The sequence below is a fragment of the Grammomys surdaster genome, unplaced genomic scaffold (genome assembly GCF_004785775.1).
Source record: "Grammomys surdaster isolate TR1022 unplaced genomic scaffold, NIH_TR_1.0 223, whole genome shotgun sequence".
NCBI lineage: Eukaryota > Metazoa > Chordata > Mammalia > Rodentia > Muridae > Grammomys > Grammomys surdaster.
In genome coordinates, this window is record NW_021604668.1 from 2,165,872 (window position 1) to 2,184,985 (window position 19,114).

The 19,114-nt window shown below is 39.8% G+C and overlaps 1 protein-coding gene across 1 annotated transcript in view; it reads right to left on the reverse strand.

Annotated features, from left to right (window-relative positions):
* The window catches only part of Rapgef5 (Rap guanine nucleotide exchange factor 5), a 161,512-nt gene that overhangs the window by 91,740 nt on the left and 50,658 nt on the right, over positions 1–19,114 (reverse strand). The window contains exon 4 of the mRNA XM_028773200.1: positions 15,103–15,228. Within this exon, the coding sequence (XP_028629033.1) occupies positions 15,103–15,228 (126 nt within the window). The remainder of the gene's footprint in view (positions 1–15,102; positions 15,229–19,114) is intronic.

The following is a 19,114-nucleotide window of genomic DNA, read 5'->3' on the forward strand; positions in this document are numbered from 1 at the left end:
TCTCTCTCTCTCTCTCTCTCTCTCTCTCTCTCTCTCTCTCTCTGTGTATGTATGTATGTATGTATGTATGTATGTATGTATTTATGTATGTAAAGATATTCCAAGGGGAAATATCAATATGGCCACTTCACTAGAACCCCACAGATGGGGGAAAAGCCTACACTTATGACTAGGAAAAACTTTCTGCAATCTTGTTGCAGATGTAATTGTCACCATAGGTTTGGAGGAATTCTCAGCAGCCCATGAAATCTGAATAATAGGATGATGGTATGAATTTTCTGCAAAGTACTAAATGGTAAACTCTCACCAGTCCCAATGGTTTTGGCTTCTCCATCCAAATTTTCCCTATAAAGAGTTTGAATCCCAGAAGCCCTTGATAATGTTTCCTAATTGAGTGAAGAACTAATCATAATCTGAAGTTACTTTAAAAATATAGTTTCCCCCTTGGTCAAACCTAGCAGAAGCATCCTGCAAACTCGCAGGAGAAATGTAATCGAAAGCATGTTAAAACTGGAAAGGTATCAAGGCCATTAACTCCGTTACTCTTTGCAAATCTTTGTGTGTGTATGTGCGCACGTGTGTAAATACTGTGCTTGCCATGTGTAGGCAAGGATTTGTTCTATGTGTATGCACACACCATGAGTGTTAGCTTTAGAGAAGGCAAAACTGTAGGAAAGGGCAGCCTCAGTATTTATGCAAGTTATGAAATGAAAAATTCCTCGTTTCCATAGCAATAGCTAGATCGCATGGAATGGGCTTGAGGAGATAGGAGGCATCTTAAGTAAACACTCATGGTTTTTTGTGTATTTTGTACATTCCTGGGTGTTCTTAGAGACGTGTGTAATACTCATCTCAGAAACTGCACTTCACAGTTAGAAACATGCCTAGAAGAAAAGTAACTAAAACAACGGGCCATTCTAGGCATAACGGTGCAACTACACAAAATTGCTGTTAAAATTAAGCATAAGAATTATAAATGCAATGACATAGTGCTAGAGAGCTCTTGGAAGCAATCGTGCAAGCGAGCAAACCCAAACCAGGAGGTATAAAGGGGGAGGAAGGGCTCAAACAAGGCAGAGATAAATTGGGAAACATGAGGAATACCGTCTTGATCTTTTTCTAAGTTGGAGGCAGGTATAGAGAGAAGGAAAACAAATCGACTAACAATAAATGGATTTACAAGATAATGCAAATGAAAAGGGCTCTCTTCCTGACTACTAATATGCTCCAGAGGTGTCAAAGGCTAAAATCCTTGCATACAAATTAAAAGTAACTATCACTGCCGTGTCTATTCCGCCAATGATCAACACTTGCAAAGCCTTATCTACAATTGCAGAATGTGGGGGATGAGGCTCCCTGACTTTTCTGCTGTCCATGTCCATACTGATTCTTAAGACAGGAAACTTTAAGATAAAAAAAAAAAATAGCATGTTGTGTAAGGTGCATGTGTCTGGTTTCAAGGACAACTCTGTAGAATGGGTTTTCTCTCTCTCTCAGCCTTTCTGTGGATTTTAGGATTGAACTGAGGTCACCAGTTGTGGTTTGAATGAAAAATGTGTCCTATGTGCTCAAGTGTTGAATGAACACCCGGTCCCCAGCTGGTGGTTCTGCTCTAGCAGGTTAAGGAATCTTCAGGAGCTGGGGGCTGGCTGGAGAAGTACTGTCAGTGCAGGTAGGCTTTAAGGTTTTATTTATTTATCTTGGTTCCACTTCCTTCTCACTTGCTACCTTCTGTGTGCTGATAAAATGTCATTGATTGATCTCGCACTGCTGCAGCCATGCCTTCCCCTCATGATGGACTGTAACCCTTTTGGAATCGTGAGACAAAAATAAACCCTATCTTCCTAAAGTTGCCTTTGTCAGAGTGTTCTATCACAGTAACAGACAAGTAACTGATATCCAGGCTTGTGCCCCAAATGTCTGTCAACTGAGCCACTGCATAAGTAGAAGATAGCAAACTTTTTATTCAAGGCGTGAAATCGTTAATCAACTGCAATCCTAGCGCTGATACACTTTTGAATGTTCACAGATCTGATGTAGTGTTTGAACTTGGGAAACATTTCATATCACCCATAGTTGCTTTCTCTTCCAGTCCCACACACAAATACAAATGCCTAGTGACCAATACTGGGGATCAAAATTCAAATAGAACTTAGATGATGCTCACAGAGTAACTTCTTCATAAGAGAGTGTGACATGTTGGGGATCTAGATGATTTGTATTTTAGAAAAACAGTGGTTTGGGGTGGTGATGTGGAGTAGCTAGTAAAGCAACTGGGCTGATAGCAATAGCCAGACCACTTGCTAGGTATTTACAAGAGTTCAATGCCATTAAGACACAGTATTTGTCAAGATTTAGGAATTCCAGATCTCTGTCTTCTTCAGGACATTCTGAACCCAGAAAAACAATTCCAAATATTTAATAACTTGACTTAAAATGTGGCTTTAATAACCTGATAAGACAGACAAGTTCTAGCTGGCTAGGCCAAATAAGCCAGCCATCCATCTCATAGCAACACCATTTGACAATAAATTTTTAAAAGTTCTAGCTATTTTTAAAACAGTAAAGAACAGAATGATTCTTGGCAATGAGAGGCATACTCAATTAGACCAGGGAAAAAATTAAAAGCTACTGGAAGCTTCCCAAACAATGAATTGATTGCCATTATTAAGTGGCATCACCCCCTCCCAAAGAATTCAATACTCCAAAGTGTAGATGCTTCTAAATTTGTATGTGTATGTATGGGGAGGGATGGTTTTAGAGCTGGAAGAAATCACAAATATCTAAATCTTAAGTTAGTATATATGCAAATGAGGCTTACAAAGGAAAGCAACCATCCAATTTATAGTAAAAATATTTAACTTGGAAAATTTGTTAGCGGAAATTTGATTTCTCCAAAGTAATAAATGTTTTTACGCTAACAATAAATAAAGTAACGTAAACTTATACATGTGATAGATAATTAAGAAATCTGACTTTTACATTATAAAAAATAAGCCAGAGAAATGTTAAAGACCTAAATGCAGAAGGCAATTCCAGAAGAAATTTAAAAGACAATAATGTTGAGTGTCTATCTGGCTTTGGGAGTGGAAAGGCTTTCCTCTCTTAAAGGTACATTTAAAATGAAGAGGAGTAGTAGAAATAGTTTCTACTAATAAAAAATAAATAAATAAGTAGGATACAAACTGGGGGAAAACTATATGTAACCAATACTACAACATTTTGTAACCTTTATGTATATTTATTCAAGTCAATGAATGAAAAATGGGCCAGGGAGGCAAATGGATTAATTAGGAAGAAAAAGAAACATATTAGTATAAGTTACAAACTTACATTGCATTAGAAAAGTTACAACTTTTCTAAAAAGTCATGTAACATCCAACAAGGTACTATTTCCCTCTCTTCCCCAACCACGGAACAACTCATCAAAGATCTTAGAGAATCCCCAGAGAAGGTGAAGGCGAGAGTTGAGAACATTCTGGATCAAGTGCTTTCATGTACTGCTTGCTGATCAAGTAAAACCTAGGACAAGCTTTAATGGGAAGTAGCTGGGCCCAAACACAAAAGAGATCGACACAGGTTGTGCCTGTAGGTAGCCATGGTGCTAGGAGCAAACCCTAGGCAGAGACATTTATAGACCTGGCATAATTGGAAAATGTATTTGTTCCCCATGGACAGGTAGCTCGGTGTGTCATGGAGTCATGAGGAAACTTCCCCATGCATATACTGGAAGTACCTGGGAAGTGAGAGGGGCTGTCAATCATTTCTAAATCCTCTACAGAATCCATATGTTATCTTTCCAGTTGAATCCTCTACAGAATTCATATGTTATCTTTCCAGTTGGTTGTTTCAATCATGATGATATGTGCCTTAAGTTCTGGCACACTGCCTGATACCTAATTCCGGACCAGGAAACATCCGTATATCTACTCCAGATGGAATTCGTTTTCAGAACAGATTGAAACTTCAACTAATTGAGGTCCAGGTCTATATTAAAATGTATACAAGGGTAATTAGGGGTATTTTATAGCTAGACCATTTGAGAGTCAAGAATGGTGATAGGTAGTAACAATATGTAACCTCTTTTACGTTAAGACTTGTGTCATTAATGATTTATACTGTAATAGGATGATATCAAGGAAGTGAAAGCCACGGTGCTAATACCTTACAGGCACGTGAGCAAGGAAGGTTTTGGAAACAAATGTCTTATCACAACCTTTCCCCTCTGAGAGTCTGTCCATCTGTCTTCACTGCCCTTTTCTTCTCTCCCTGCTTTGTTTTCTCATTCCTTCCCTCACCGAGCGTTGGCATCTTCTGGCTTACACCACATACTGCTTGTTTCTACCTCGGTTGCTTCATTCTTGGTCACAGGTGTTCGCTTACTGTTTCTATCAATAATTGGAGGTAATAGTAAATGAACACTACCAGGTCTCTTATAAAAACTTGCCTCTGTGCATGAAGAAAGAAGGTTAGATCAACATTAAAAATTATCCAGGGCTTCAACGACATGAACTTTATGTGTGTTAAGTAGCTAAATGACTGCCACATGCAGGGCTATGTCGGAAGACAGTTCAGTAACCAAAGAGTTCTGATTCCCAGTGTCTGTGGCCCCTGCCTTCAGCTAAGACATACACATCAGACATTTGCCTATACCCAAGTCTTGTCCCTCCATGGGGTCTCCAGGCTGAGACATGCATCTTTCTGTATTCAGAAAGAGAAGGCATGGTTTCTGGTTCCTCTATTCTGCACTAGGACAATCTCAAAGCCTAGGTCTTGTACTAATCAGGCATTCTCTCTGCATTCATCCATAGAGATCCTGAGTTAGCCATGTGTGGAATGTAAGGTGTAAGTCAGAGTTAAGGCACATAAATGCCAAATGACAGCGGGCAGGACACAGCATAGCAACTATAGACGGGGAATGCACTTTGTAAAAATCTAGTAAGGATTTTTCCAGGGTGTGGTGAGTCTTCTGAGGTCTGGGCAAATTTCCTTCATGTGCCAAGATTATGAGTAACGTGGATAGCCAGGAACTTTATTAGTGACTTCTACGGAAATGGGATCTACTTAAAACTGAAATAAAGGTCAGATGTACTTGCCAAGTTATAGTGAAAATGCCATTTAATAGTTCAGGGAGTCATCAAAGGTTTTAGTGCAAAAGCACCTGGCATTCAACTACATTCTTCAAAGACAAACCAAGGTATCATTGGTGTGTGTGTGCACGTGTGGACCCTTGCTTGCTTGTGCTTGTGCAGGTGCGTGCATGCGTGCGTGCGTGCCTGTCTCTCTGTCTATCTGTCTCTCCTCTCACACCAACCCCAGCCACAGAGTTGCTAGGGATTGAATCCAGTGTCTTTCACATGCTAGACAAGCCCTCTCCTACTGAGCTACTATGCAGTCCTAGGTTATCTCCTTTCCTTTGTTTCAGTGTTTTATATTCTACCTCATTCAGGCTCAAAACCTTCCTTTGGCACCTCCAGGGTTTTAACCTGCAGGAGAAGTGTACTGTTGCCAGCTTGGCCCCATGTGTTCCTGTCTCTGCCTTTTTATTGCATCTTTTAAAATTCCAGTCACACCTATTATTAGAGGGGACAGCATAATCTTCATAGCTTCAATTACCCTATTTCCCACCCTGTTTTACAGATGTATCTGAGTGTTGTTTTAATACTGAGATAATTTTTGGATATGTGCTTCCCGATGGGTATTTAATGAGAAGTACTGAATGACCCCATTTATATTTTGCTGACAAAATTATTGGTTTCTGCTTTCGTGGGATGCTAATTTTCTGATGGGGTAACTGCTAATAAAGAAGGGAAATCTGCTTTACTAAAGCAGTTTATTGGAGTTAAGGGGCATTTCAATCATGCTAGCCTTGACCCGGGGCCCCACAATATGCAAATACAAGAACACCTAGGGGGTAAATTTACATGCTCTACCAAGCCTACAGAAATTGCTGTGCTTTTACTAGTGATTTTTTGCTTCCCTTTACAGAGACTAAAGATACCTGCTTTATTAAGGACATATTACCAATGAAAATATTTTAATATTTTCTTGTGGTTAATGAGCATCTCAAGAAACTAATGAATCATATTTTATTTACCACCTAACTTAAAGGGGCTGCTTATAAATACTACTTAGCAGGTGCCAGTTTATGAAGGGTATGGATTTTTACTAACACAAGGCACATGGTGTCTAAAGTTCCTTCCAAAGCCTAAAACTTCTCGGAGGAAAACTCCACTCCTTGAGTACATGGTGAAAAATCAGTCTCCCAATTTGCAATGAGTCATAATATGTGATATATAATATATAATATGTGATACATAATATATAATACATGATACATAATACATAGTATGTAATATATACTATATGTGATACATAATAAATACATAATATGTGATACATAACACAGTGAGAGTGAGTTCACTGAGCAGAAAGAATTACAGCATTCAGCAACTATAAATTCAGTTTAGGATTTCTTGATGAATGTAAGCCATTCAAGAACACCCTTCACAAGAGTATCACAGAAAATTCTGACCAAGGAAAATTCATGGAAGGTTTCAAGAGGCATCTATACCATGGGGCACTCTCCCTCTTCTCTGGTGGCACAAGAGCAAAAAAATTTACATTGGTAAACTCCACTGCTACTCTGCCTTTGGGGTCACAGGATACATGCTTTTATGACTCATTTACCTTTCCTAAGCCCCTTACAAATCCCTGCCCTGAGGGTGCTTCCTGCTATGGTAACTGTCTTATGATCATCCCTGCAGCCTTCAACTGTTTCTTGGATCTTGAAGATCCCCCTAACCCTTTACTATGATTCACCATGCCTTCATCATGCCCAGCCACTCCTGGAAGATGCCCAGAGAAGACATTTGTAAAGGACTCTTGAAATACTTGACTTTGTTCACTTCATTGTAAATTAATGTATAATAGCTGAGCACATACGCAGAGTTTTGTTTCTCCACCTTTTGTTGGAAGGAAACATTGGGGATGAGATCCCAAAATCTATTCTAGCTAAGACTAAGTGCCATAGCACTGACTTTTAAAGACACAAGTAATATCTTTTAGTTTTCAATAACAGAGTAGATAATCTTTTAAGTCAAAGACATGGTCAGGGGAAGAAGTTTGGTCGGAAAGTGTCTGCCTAACATGCCCAAGACCCTAGTTCCATCTCCAGCACCCCAGAAGACTGTATGAGATGGTACACACCTGGACTTTAGTGCTGAGGAGGAAGTGGTAGAGGATCCTAAGTTCAAGGTTCAAGAATGTGTGAGACCAGCCTAGGATATAGGGGGATCTCTTTTAAAACATGAGCAAACCCAAACCAAACAAAATGTTAAAAGACAAAAGTTTCATGGCAAATAGGAACATAGTCTCATTTTAAGACAAATATGGATATTTAGCATGGCCTATTAGAAAAATGTGTACTGTACACTTGCCCACAGTCTGTTAGGCTCCATTAGGATATTTTAATGCTCCTCTATTTTTGTTACCTTAACACAACATTCAGGGCTGCTAGATACCAGATGGGATTTTTTTTCCTTCCCACTCACTTCCCACCATGGGAGGAAAAGGGTTGGTTTTTTTTTTTTTTTGCATTCTACATGAAAATCTTTTATAAATTCCCTTCTTCTTTTTCAACTTAAGTATCAGAATCACTTTAGATCTGTAAACTTTGTCTGAATCCATATCAGGCATATATACGACAGAGTGAGTTGCACTTACATGAGTGTATGCCAGACTGTCATAAACAGAAGCTTCTTCATCATAGCTACGGGTTAAATCACAAGTTCATTTTACAAAGCCATGGCTGAATACCAGTCAACCTTGTAAAGATTAGTGGTGATTCGGTGGTGTATTTCAGGGGAAAGATAATTAATTGAAATGGTGCTATCAGTAGACATTCTATCTTCTCTGGAACTTATGCCCCCAGAGCTGAGCTTTCCCTCAGACCTTAAATGTACACGCTGATTACTGCTTCACGAAAAACAAGAGTGAAGGCTATGGGAGAGGAGTCAGAAAGCAAGCTTCATAAGGAGTAGGTGTGGCCCATCCATCAACATTAAACCCATCCCCACCCTCAGAAGAGGAATCTCAAATGCTAAACCCAATGTTCTCTCTCACAAATCTTCACAAGACCTAAGTGTTTCCCCCAGCCTTGGGTTCTAAGATCAGTAACAATGTTATTATAAAGACTAAACTCACATGGTCCTACACCTTCAGGCCTTTGTCACCTGGCCCTCCTACCAAGTACAGGATGCTGTGATCACCTGACTACTCCTACAGTTGCTATGTCCTCTCAGGCTATCACACTTGTCTTTCCTCTCTCTGTACCCAGGGCTCCTTATCTCTCTATTCTTCCAACCACTCACATTCTGCCTTCTCCTTGGGGGAAGTCTGTGTACCTTTCTTGAGGACCTGAAGTCTCTATTCATAGGGTTCACATACCTGCAATCCCACCCTCCACATGGGTAACTGAAATTAGTCTTAGAGTCGCTTGCAGAGCAACAGGGTGATTATGTCTGGACAGTTCCCTGGGAGTGAAGTACATCATGAGTTGGTGCCTCTACCTCTCTACTATTCCATAGCTCTTTTCCATTCGTCATTGATACATGATTCTGATAGACCCTCCACCTGCTTGAGCATCTTTTACATAACAACCTGTCTTTGAGTATCTACTACACACCTAAATAAAACTAGTCTGCCAAAAGTTATAGTGTTACTTGTCCAGACACAGCTGATAAAATATTGACATAGTTATATTAGTTTAGATCACTTATGCATGGAAGTAAAGAAGAAAAGCATTATAGGGTAGCCAAGGTTCTAGAAAGAGCTACTATGAGAGTGGAGGCAAGGGAAACAATAGCCAAGAAAAATAATCTGGTTTCCAATGTATCATTTTAATTATTTCCTGGCCATGGTGGAGATAATGTGGCTATTTTGGTTTACAAGAAGCTAATAAACTTAGGGAACACTGGTACAGATGGAAACAAGATTCTTTGACAACGAAGGTTTGAGAAATCCAGCTGAGGCAGGATCCACTTTCTCATCTGGGCTTTCAAAATAAACGTGAATATATTCAGAAAGAAAATAGATAACACAATGACAAAGTTCTCTCTCCTTAAAACAGTGAAGCTAATAATAAAGGCAGGGGAGGGGAGGGCAGGATTTGCAATGGTGCTTCTTCTGAGAACCCAAAGAAACAGTTAATGAGCAGATGGTTCCATCAGACAGCACGAAGCAGCCCTGAGATACACTGGTAGTCTGGCTGCCATTTGGAGAGAGAAAAACAAAGTCTAGAGTTCCAGGGGCACACAGAGTGAACCAAGCTTGTAAGCCTTGTCTCCAAATGGGTGGAAGAACATGACTCTGTGAACTGTGTTTGCTGGGTTATGGCTCCCATTCTCAACACCTGTGGAATGGAATTATTGAGACTTCATTAAATAGTCTTGAAAGAGTCTGTGTTCTTTATGTTCAAAACTATATGCTTAAAATTTTTATGTTTAAAATCTAGATTAAAAACTTCCCGTGAGCAAAAATTACCATCTCCTACCATTGGTGTTTCTCTGAGGCCAGATTGACATTGATTCAAAATGGACCAAAATAATTCACTAAAGGAAGTCCATTTTCTATGAAAAGACAGCTTTAATACTAACCCAAACCCAAAGTCAGGATTTTGTTATCAAGAAAAGTAATGTGATTTCAGTGTGGTGACTTCTGTTTTATAAATGCGCAGCTTAAGGTCTTAAGAATTAACTATTACATCTCAATTTTGGCTTTCAATATAAACAATGATGCTAGAAATTTCTATTCCTATTTAAATAGTTTTTTGGGTTAAATCATTTTAATGGAAAACTTTTAATGGGATCCTGATGGGATCTGAAATTATTCTCGTCTAGATGTACAGTACAAATTTGAATATAAACTGTATAAAGACCAAAAAAAAAAAAAACCCTTCCTTTTCTGTATTTTATAGAGAGTAAAAACATTCCCACCCTACATGTAGCCCTACTTTTTAAAATAAAACAAAGTCATAGGAACAAATTTTGGATATGTAAACTATGGGTGACAGCAGTCAAATATTCTAAACCACTTCTCAGCAATCCTTAAACAAGGAGCCCCTTTGACGTCTGTAGAATTCCAGGATGAGGCTGCAGGAAACAGGGAAGAGGAAATTCCTGTCCAGAGGGAGTGATAGCCAGCTTTCCCTGGGGTAGGCAGCAGATCATGCCAGGATTCAGTTTCAGCATGAGCCAAGTCCCCTTCCCAGCCATATCTCATGAGTGAATTAGAGAAGGGGAAGGAAGTAGGGTGGGTCCTCAGACTCAACAAAGGAACTGAAGAAAACTGGGTGGGAAGAGGCAGGGTGGAGACAAAACCCCTCAGGAAAGTCCTGCCGAACAATTGCTTACATACACATTCTACCAGTGGACACTGGGGAGTCAGTACGGGAGCTGATGCTGGTTAGCTAATGCACAATGCGATTCACACAGAACATAAAGTACATTTCAAGAGAAACAGTTTGTTTTCTGCTAAATACTGCATCTACCTTCCAGAAAATCACATCCACATCTATATAGAAATGCCAAGATACCTGTTTTACTGATACTAAAATGTGCAGAGTACCAAGTACCCCAGGCTTTCCCTCCCCACTTCCCTAAGGTGCCTTCCCATTACTCTACCCCCTCCTCCAGGGCTGCCTGTCTCATTCATTTCTATTTCATCTCCTCTTCCTCTTCCTCCTCCTCTTCCTCCTTCTCTTTCTCCTTCTTCTTCAGAGAAACCATGACTTATGTCATCTTAGGTTCCTCTCTCCTGTGTGTCCTTACTCCAATAACAAGGACTTCAGGAAGATGTACACCAGAATTCACCCAGTCCGTCTCTACCTAATCACCATCAGCCTCAGCTTCCCAACCAGTCAGACTGGAATCATCTTCAATTAGAATTGTTTAAATCCAACTCAAACTTACTTTTAAAACCAGATCAAATTTTATCTCTGCTATAGGAGAGATTCCGGTGTCCCCAGCTGTAAATCCCCCTCCTCACACAAGTTTATCTCTGTGGGTTCTCAATTCGTCCATCCTGTGGAGCTGACTTTTATCTTAATGATTTTTTTTCTTCACAACTAGACTAACTTCTTCATGAACAGGAGCCAGCACAGCTATCCTAAATTCTCCATGGTATCAACCTAAGTAAATGTTCAGTGAATGAATGAATAGGAAGAGAACATTCTAGAATGACAGACAGTATTAGTCACACTAACTCAGAAGACATAGGTCAAAAGAACAAACCTAACATTAATAGGGACCTCTTCTGAACTAAGCAGACAGCATTGTACCAAATAGCAGCATTTGGGCAAATGACCAATTATTTGGATAGAACCAGAGTGGCTCTCTGCTGGAGATATTTCAAGGGGATTGCTCTGGGAAAAAAAAGTCTATGTGGTTTCTATAGTATTAGCCAGCTATCAACTCATAAACCAGCTTTGCTTTAAGATCCAAGACAATTTTAGCATAGCCCAGGAAAACACAGCAAGGTCAATGCAATGGTTTAGGGACCAAGCCCCAAAGGATACAACCATTCTTGTGATAAACAGAACATCATGGCCAAGTGTGTTAGTCCAGACCTATAATCCCAGCATCTAGAGAAATAGGACTGGGGACCATAAATCTAAAGCCATAAGGAGCCACATAGTGAGATCTGTCTCAAAAGATAAGTGTAAACAGAAAAACAACACAACACACTTATTTCTACTCTGTGTTCAAAAAGCAGTCAGCATTCAAAAATTATTTCATATAAAGAAGAGCATGCATTCTCAATTATGAATCACCAAGCTCTGTCACTTCATGCCTAAACTGTTCCTAACATCTGCCGCCTTCTCAGTTCCCGCAGGCTAACACCTCTTGTCCGACTGACTTCAATGGCTCTGTAAGAGTCTCGCCAACATTTCCCTCTTCCTCACCCAGCAATTCCTCTGAACTGAAGCCAGAGAGGCCTGACAAAGCCCACGACTGCCCATGTTACTTGTCTTCTTTGATGGCTCTCCTTTGCCAAAAGGACAAGTCCAAACTCACTGGGGAGGCCTTACTAGATCTTTCACAACTGCATTTTGGCTTTCCTTCCAGCCCACCCGTTTCATTTCCAATCCCCATGAATCACCAATAGCTGGTTCCTCTGCCTAAAATGTTCTTCCCTGCCATGTCCTTCTCTCTGAACACCAGCTATGCTCCAAGGTCACGTGCAGAATTCCTGTTTGGCCCTATCCCCTACTGATATAACCACAGAATTAAGACTCACAGATTCTATGCCCACAGAAGAGGTTCATTTCCTCAAAGAGTTAATGACTGAATGCTAATTCTCCCATCAAACTGTTTAGAAGACACGGTCCTATTTTTGCCCTCTTGTTTAAGCCTCCACATACTAATTGTCAACACCTAGAAATGAGTGCTGGCCAGTTTTGTCTATAGCTAGTTAACAGAACATAGTTACGCTGAATGATTCCCGAGAAACATGATAATTGCACTTTTAATTTTTTCCTCCTGCAACTCCCTGGTATAAGCATATAGTGAGACATTTTTATGATTTCATGAACTTATAATCATAGCATTTGTCAGTTCAAGAAAATACTAGAAACGTCCACTCAGAAGGCTCTAATCTCCTAGGCCACTAAGAATTGCAAGGGCTTTGTTTTGCTAACTATGCCATGTGTAACAGTTATCCTTCAAAGTTACTTTCCTATTTGGGCACATACTTATGAGAAGGATGTTCTGTAACTGGAGAACAGGGCAGAGATTCTAATTTAAATGTTGCCATTATTTATTTAGTTAGCTTCAGCCAGGAAAGGTAGATGAGATTTTTAAAAATGACAAGAGAAAGGAAACCTGTGCACAGCTGCAGGTCTGGGTCATTACTGTGGAATAAGGAGAGCAAGTAGCAGACTTGGGCTGACATTGCTGAACTGCAGTTTCCTCTGGCACTGTGCACTTCAACTGAGCTTCCCTGAGCACGAGCAGAGGCCTGGTATTGCAAACTAAAGCTCACAAACAGTCAACTTAGCAAAAGTATTGTTACAATGGATTCTCGAGATATGAAAGGTTAAAATAAGGGCAGAAGGCTTGGACTTTTGGAAAATGATTGTAAAAACAGATAGGAGCCCAATATACAGCCATTCCTTTATGAAAAGGTGTATCAGCTTCAGCTCAGTTGTTGACTGGCTCAAGTGGAGTCATCCTGCAGACAGAGATTTAAGCTGGACGGGAAAGTCTGTGTGGGGAAAGCTGTAATTCCAATGCTTGTTTATACATTTTTCCCTCTTAGATGCAAACATTTCAGAGGTGTGAATCCATCAGTCATTTGACATTCATACAAGAACTAACAAACATTACTGTTCGGTTTTGTAGACTTCAAAAGGTTTAAATGCATCATCATCATCAACAACAACAACAACAAAAAATAATCATAAACCAAACTGCAAATCTTCACACTTGAAATTTCTTGCTCCTTTCAAAACCTGACCAACGACTAGCACTAGGTTCAGATTTCTACATTTTGGAGGGAATCTCAATCTCACCAGCTGTAATTATAATATTCTGTATTACAATAATGACAGAGCCATGGGAACACAGGTGTCCTGGGAACAGCACAGAGTTCTTCATGGCCTGAAGCCTATGGTTAGTTCCTGTAGAGTGAGACACTACCATTTTGCTTTGAACAACTCTGCCCTATTGGGAGTTGTTTCCGGTTCACTACATCTCATTGGCAATCACTCATAGGATACAATATTCATTTAAAGGAGCATTCAGAAGGAAGAACACCAGCAATTGCACTATGACATGTTTTCACACCGTCAACAGACGCATGATGTATCTTGAAATAAAAAGGCATATGAAAGCACTGGCCCCCTAATTAAAATGAATCCCAAGGAGTAGGAGCTAAGAAGTTGAAGCTACATGTTGAGATAAACAAATATCCCAAGGGTATGACTTAGGCTCTGACACAGGCAAACATTTAAAAGCAAATGATATTTTTGACACCTTAAACAAGTACTTGAACTTCTTGGCAATACCCAACAAATGGCAGATGCTGAATCTTCCAACTGTAAAGCCAACAACTAGTCCTACATCATTTCAATCCCGAGGCTCTGAAATTATCTTATCATTCCTTCTACTTGAGATACCAATTCTTACAGTACTAAGCTGCCAAACTATTAAAAATATCCCATGTTAATAGCTGAACAGCTAGCCATGGAGGTCCCAGGCCATCGCTTGCTCAGGAAAACTCCTTCACTTGTATTAGTAGACTTGGGGCTGAAAAAGCACATAGCAGTTTCTTCTTCTTCCAAGCAGAGTTTGAAAATGTGAAAAAAAAAAGGAAGTTATAGCCAGAGAAAGACAGAGAACTGTTCTCCTTTGTGAGCAGTCCTGGACAGCAAGAGTGAAGTCTTACAAATAACAATCAGAGGATCACAATACGAGGCAGAAGAAAGCGGCTACATTGTCTTCCTGGCCTGAGGGCAGCACTCTCAGCTCTAAGGCTCCAGCTGAATAACGGCTTTCAGGGGACCAAGCAGCTCGTCCTTCCCCCGGCTTCCACTGTATCCACACAATATCACTCTTGTTGGAACATAGCGTTCAGAAGCTACCGGGAAGTCTCCATCTGACCCACCCTCAGTGAGAGCAGCTATGATCTGTTTTTCTGTCCTTATCTATTTCTAGTGACCCATGGTACATTCCTTTGGAGATGAGATCCATGACCAAGACGAACATAAAAGTACATTGGAACATTCGTTTAAAAAATCTATATTCTCTGTACTATGTAGTGGGACAAGATTTCCAGTGTAAGACCAGGAAGCTCACAATTATGATAGATATGCATTCGTAGCTAAGTTTTAATGACTTACTTCTGAGGGGTGTTCTCTTACAAACCTAGTTCAAAGATCACTAGATTAAGAGTTCAGAGCATCTAATACCTTTAGTAAAAGGATGCTATACAAAGGTCAAATCCTAAACAATCACAATAAAACATTTGTGCCTTCATATATACAGCCAAGCAGGACTATTTTCCAGCCACTCAAACCCACACCCCCAGAAGGAAAGGGCTTACCTGTTCCAACTTCTCCGATTCTTTTTTGTCTGTCTGTAAAAGCTGACAGTTTTCTCTTGCCAGCTTGTGGACCAGCTCAATACGTCCGATATCATCTCTCTCTTGAAGTTTGCACATAACCCCAGCCTTCAGAGTTGGAGAAAAAGCGAAGATATACTTAAATCCACAGTCCCAGGACATGACACCGCCACAAAGTTCACCTTATAACAAGCGCATTTTAACGGTGACCCGAATTAAATCGTGGCCATCGTAAAAGATTTTTTTGCCTCTCCAAAGTTAAATCTGCGTTATTTTAATGTAGAGAGATACCACGCCACAGACTTCAAATTGAGAGCATGTATCAGTCTACTTTAAGAGCTGGAAGGGCAAAACTAAATCACTCTCTACTACGTGTGTGTCTGATATACTGGCATTTGTTTGTTCCTGACAGCCTGTTTCCTGTTACATAAGCAAAGCCTAGCAAAAGGTTAAAAATTCATGGGAAAGTTAGCCAGGAACTACTCTGGCAAAAAGGGTGAAATGATACAGAGTCCTAAAAATAACAGTCTACAACTTCCCAATTCTTTAGCCGGAGTGGATCATTCCACGGGCAAATACAGTTAGCAAGAAGGTTATGGGATAAACTTTTTTTCACAACTGGAAAATTACTATAAGGACATAAGTAAAAGCATTCATGAGCCTTTAGAAACAATTCAGTAAGCATCATGCATTTCTTTATATATTGAGGTCTTAAGCAGGAATGATAGGAAGGAGGTGACTCTAGTTTAGAACAGGAAAAAAAAAAGAGGTCATTCTAACACAGAGATTATAAACTATTTCTACTCAAATTTTTCCCAGATGGTTCACACAGACATACCAAGGCATGATCCAATAAAGAAACCTGAAGTTAACTTGGCGGGATTAGTCAAAACCACTAAATCTTTATTTACCCAACATAACCTACAGGATTTGAGTATACTCAGTGATGTGACCAAATATGGGACAGGGTTTTCGAGAGCCCTCGAGCTTCACGGTCTTAGCAGTTTGTGTGAAATTTGCCCACATTGTCGAGTGGGTATCACAGAACTACAACCCAGACATGCAAAGCAACAACTACAACTTTATTTCCAAAGGCTCAGAAGAAAAGAAATTCTCCAAGTAGCCATCACAGACCCCTAGAGGGCAGCAAGCAGAATTCTCCCACTAAAGTGTGAGGCTTGTGCTTGTAACATTCCTCACAAGTGGTGTTTTTAGTTTCTTTCTTAAGTTGTCTTGCACAAGGACCTCATCTTATCTTAGGACATCCTGTACACTGGTGGATAGCCAGAACTGCTGGAAAGTCCCGTACAACCCTAAATAACTTATTTATAAGATAAGTTATTTATTTAATGTCAATCCATGAGCATAGCTTTCTCTTTTAAAGCAATGGGAACACGGGCCATCCCTTAGCCAACAATACTATCTTTCCAATATTAAACATACATACTTATTGCAACATCCTTTTGTATTTTCAAGATACATATCTCTGGTTGTCTATTTTATTTTATACATCATTCAATAGACTTTGAAAACCACTCACAATAAATCCTAGAGCTATAGGATTAAACTCCTCAAAGTTCTTCACATTCCTCAGGTTTGCAATCAACAGAGGAAAAAAGTTATAACACATACTAACACACATAGACACACACACACATACACACACACACACACACACACACAAAAGAGATACAGAGGGAGACAGAAAGAGAGAGACACAGAAACACAGAAAGAGACAGAGATAGACAAGAGAGAGACAGAAAGAGAGAGGCACATACAGAGAAAACTGCCAGGTGGTATATGACAGAAAGGAAAATAAAGCATAAGGGGAGACAGACCAAAAATTAGAGGTCACCTCCGAATCTGGAGATTTTCTAATAAGATGGCATTTGAATAGAAACCTAAAAGAAGCAAAGATGGCATAAACACCCAAAGGAAGTGTGTGTTACCCAGAGAACAAGGACCGCTGGACTTGGTGTGCTTGGAATGCTGAAGGGTCAAGAAAGGGAGTATCATCACCATAGGATAGACCGACTGGTCAGGGGCTAGCTGGTGAGACTGTCAGAGAGGTGCAGGGTCCAATCACATAGCTTTCTTATAGGATATATAAAGAGTTCATAGTCTTAAATAGGGTGTCTGTATCAAATCTCTCTCCTCAGGATTCAGAGAACTCTGGATGATGAAAGACTGTAAGAACAAAACGAGGATAATGGACACCAAAGAAGCAAAGCCTTCTAAACACACACCTATCAACTCTGACTGTGGTAGTGTGCATAGGACCAGCAAGGGTCTGCATTAAACAAGGCCCCAGCACCGAAGGAAGTAAACACAGGCCCCCATTCCTAACTCAGAAGCCATCTACAGTTGATATTCACGTGCAAACGAAAAATTGGTTCTCTTCAATGGAGTCTTGCTGAGTATACTAACCCCTCTTAAGGGAAGGCCTCATGTCCAGCAGTAGATGGCCAACATAAAACAAACTCAATGGAATCTTTGGGGGAATCTCTGTCCTATAATGTTTTGTTATGACAGTATTGTTTAAAACTTTACAGTTTTTTTGCGAGGGCGTGTGCATGTGTGCGTCTCTGCGTGCATGTGTCCGTGCATGTGTCCGTGCATGTGTGTGTGTGTGTGTAAAATGGCTTCTAGTTGTTGTTTGTTGAGACACGTGTGCCTCTGCATCTACACTAGCTTTTTCCTTGTGTTTGTTTTATCTTACTCTGGTTTGCTTGGTTTTATCTTACTTGGTTTTATCTTATTATTCTTTAGGTGCCTGTTTTTTGTTTTTGTTTTCAAGACAGGGTTTCTCTGTGTAGCCATGATTGTCCTGGAAGTTGCTCTGTACTGGCTGTCCTCAACCTTATGAGGTCAGCCACTTTTGTCTCCTAGTTCTGGGATTAAAAGTGTACACCACTAATTCCCACCTGGTTGCCTGTTTGGTTTTTAACAAGAGACAGAAAGGGAGTGAATTCAGAAGGGAGGGGCCGTGGAGAGGATCTTGGAGGAGTTAAGGGATAGTGCTGTTATCAAAATATATCATATTTAAAAAAATTTTTTTCAAGAAAAGAAAAATGAAAAAAATAAAAATAATATAAAATATAACTCTGTATGACTATAGATGACACAAATAACATATATATTCCCAAAGTAAGGATAATATATTTTGAAAGTCTCTATCATAAATAAATAATAAATATCTAAATATGTTTATCCTGATTTCAACTTACAGAATGTATAAATGCACTGAAATATCACATAGTATCTGTCTACTTTAAATAGATAGATAGATAGATAGATAGATAGATAGATAGATGATAGATAAATAGTTGATAGATTGATAGATCAATATATAGATGATAGATAGGTAGGTAGATAGATTGATAGATACATAGATACATAGATAGATAGATAGATGATAGATAAATTATAAAGATCCACATAGCAATGCACTGATGAACTGGAACTTTCTGTTCTTTGGAGGAATCAAGTTGGGCATTGAACATTTAGCATCTTATATTAACATTGCTTTTAATAAGAAAACCAAATATACAGAAGTCACAAAGTATACATTTTAGTTTAATAGTGAGAGTTATAATAATTAGTCTTCATAAAAATAAACTATGTTACTTCTTAAAAATTAATTATGTTTCTTAGTTAAGATATGAGCTAATGAGCAGTTGGGAAAACACTGATCCTGCCCCTCACCAGCTACAACACTGGGAGACTGGATCCTGCACTTCATCTGGGAAGCATAGCACAGCTGGTTCAGGTGGAGGGAGTCAGATGAGCCAGTCCCCTAGGGTGAGAGCCTGAGAGAGCTGGCCACTGGTCAGACATGAGGTGGTGTGGGTGCGGGGGGGGGGTGATATTCTCTCCCCCCTGCCCCATCACCATCTGCAGTAGCTAAGAGAGCTGCTTCTCACTGGTTGTAGCACTCAGGACAGCAGGCCCTGCACCTCACTGGGCAACACAGGGGAGCTAACACTGATGGCAA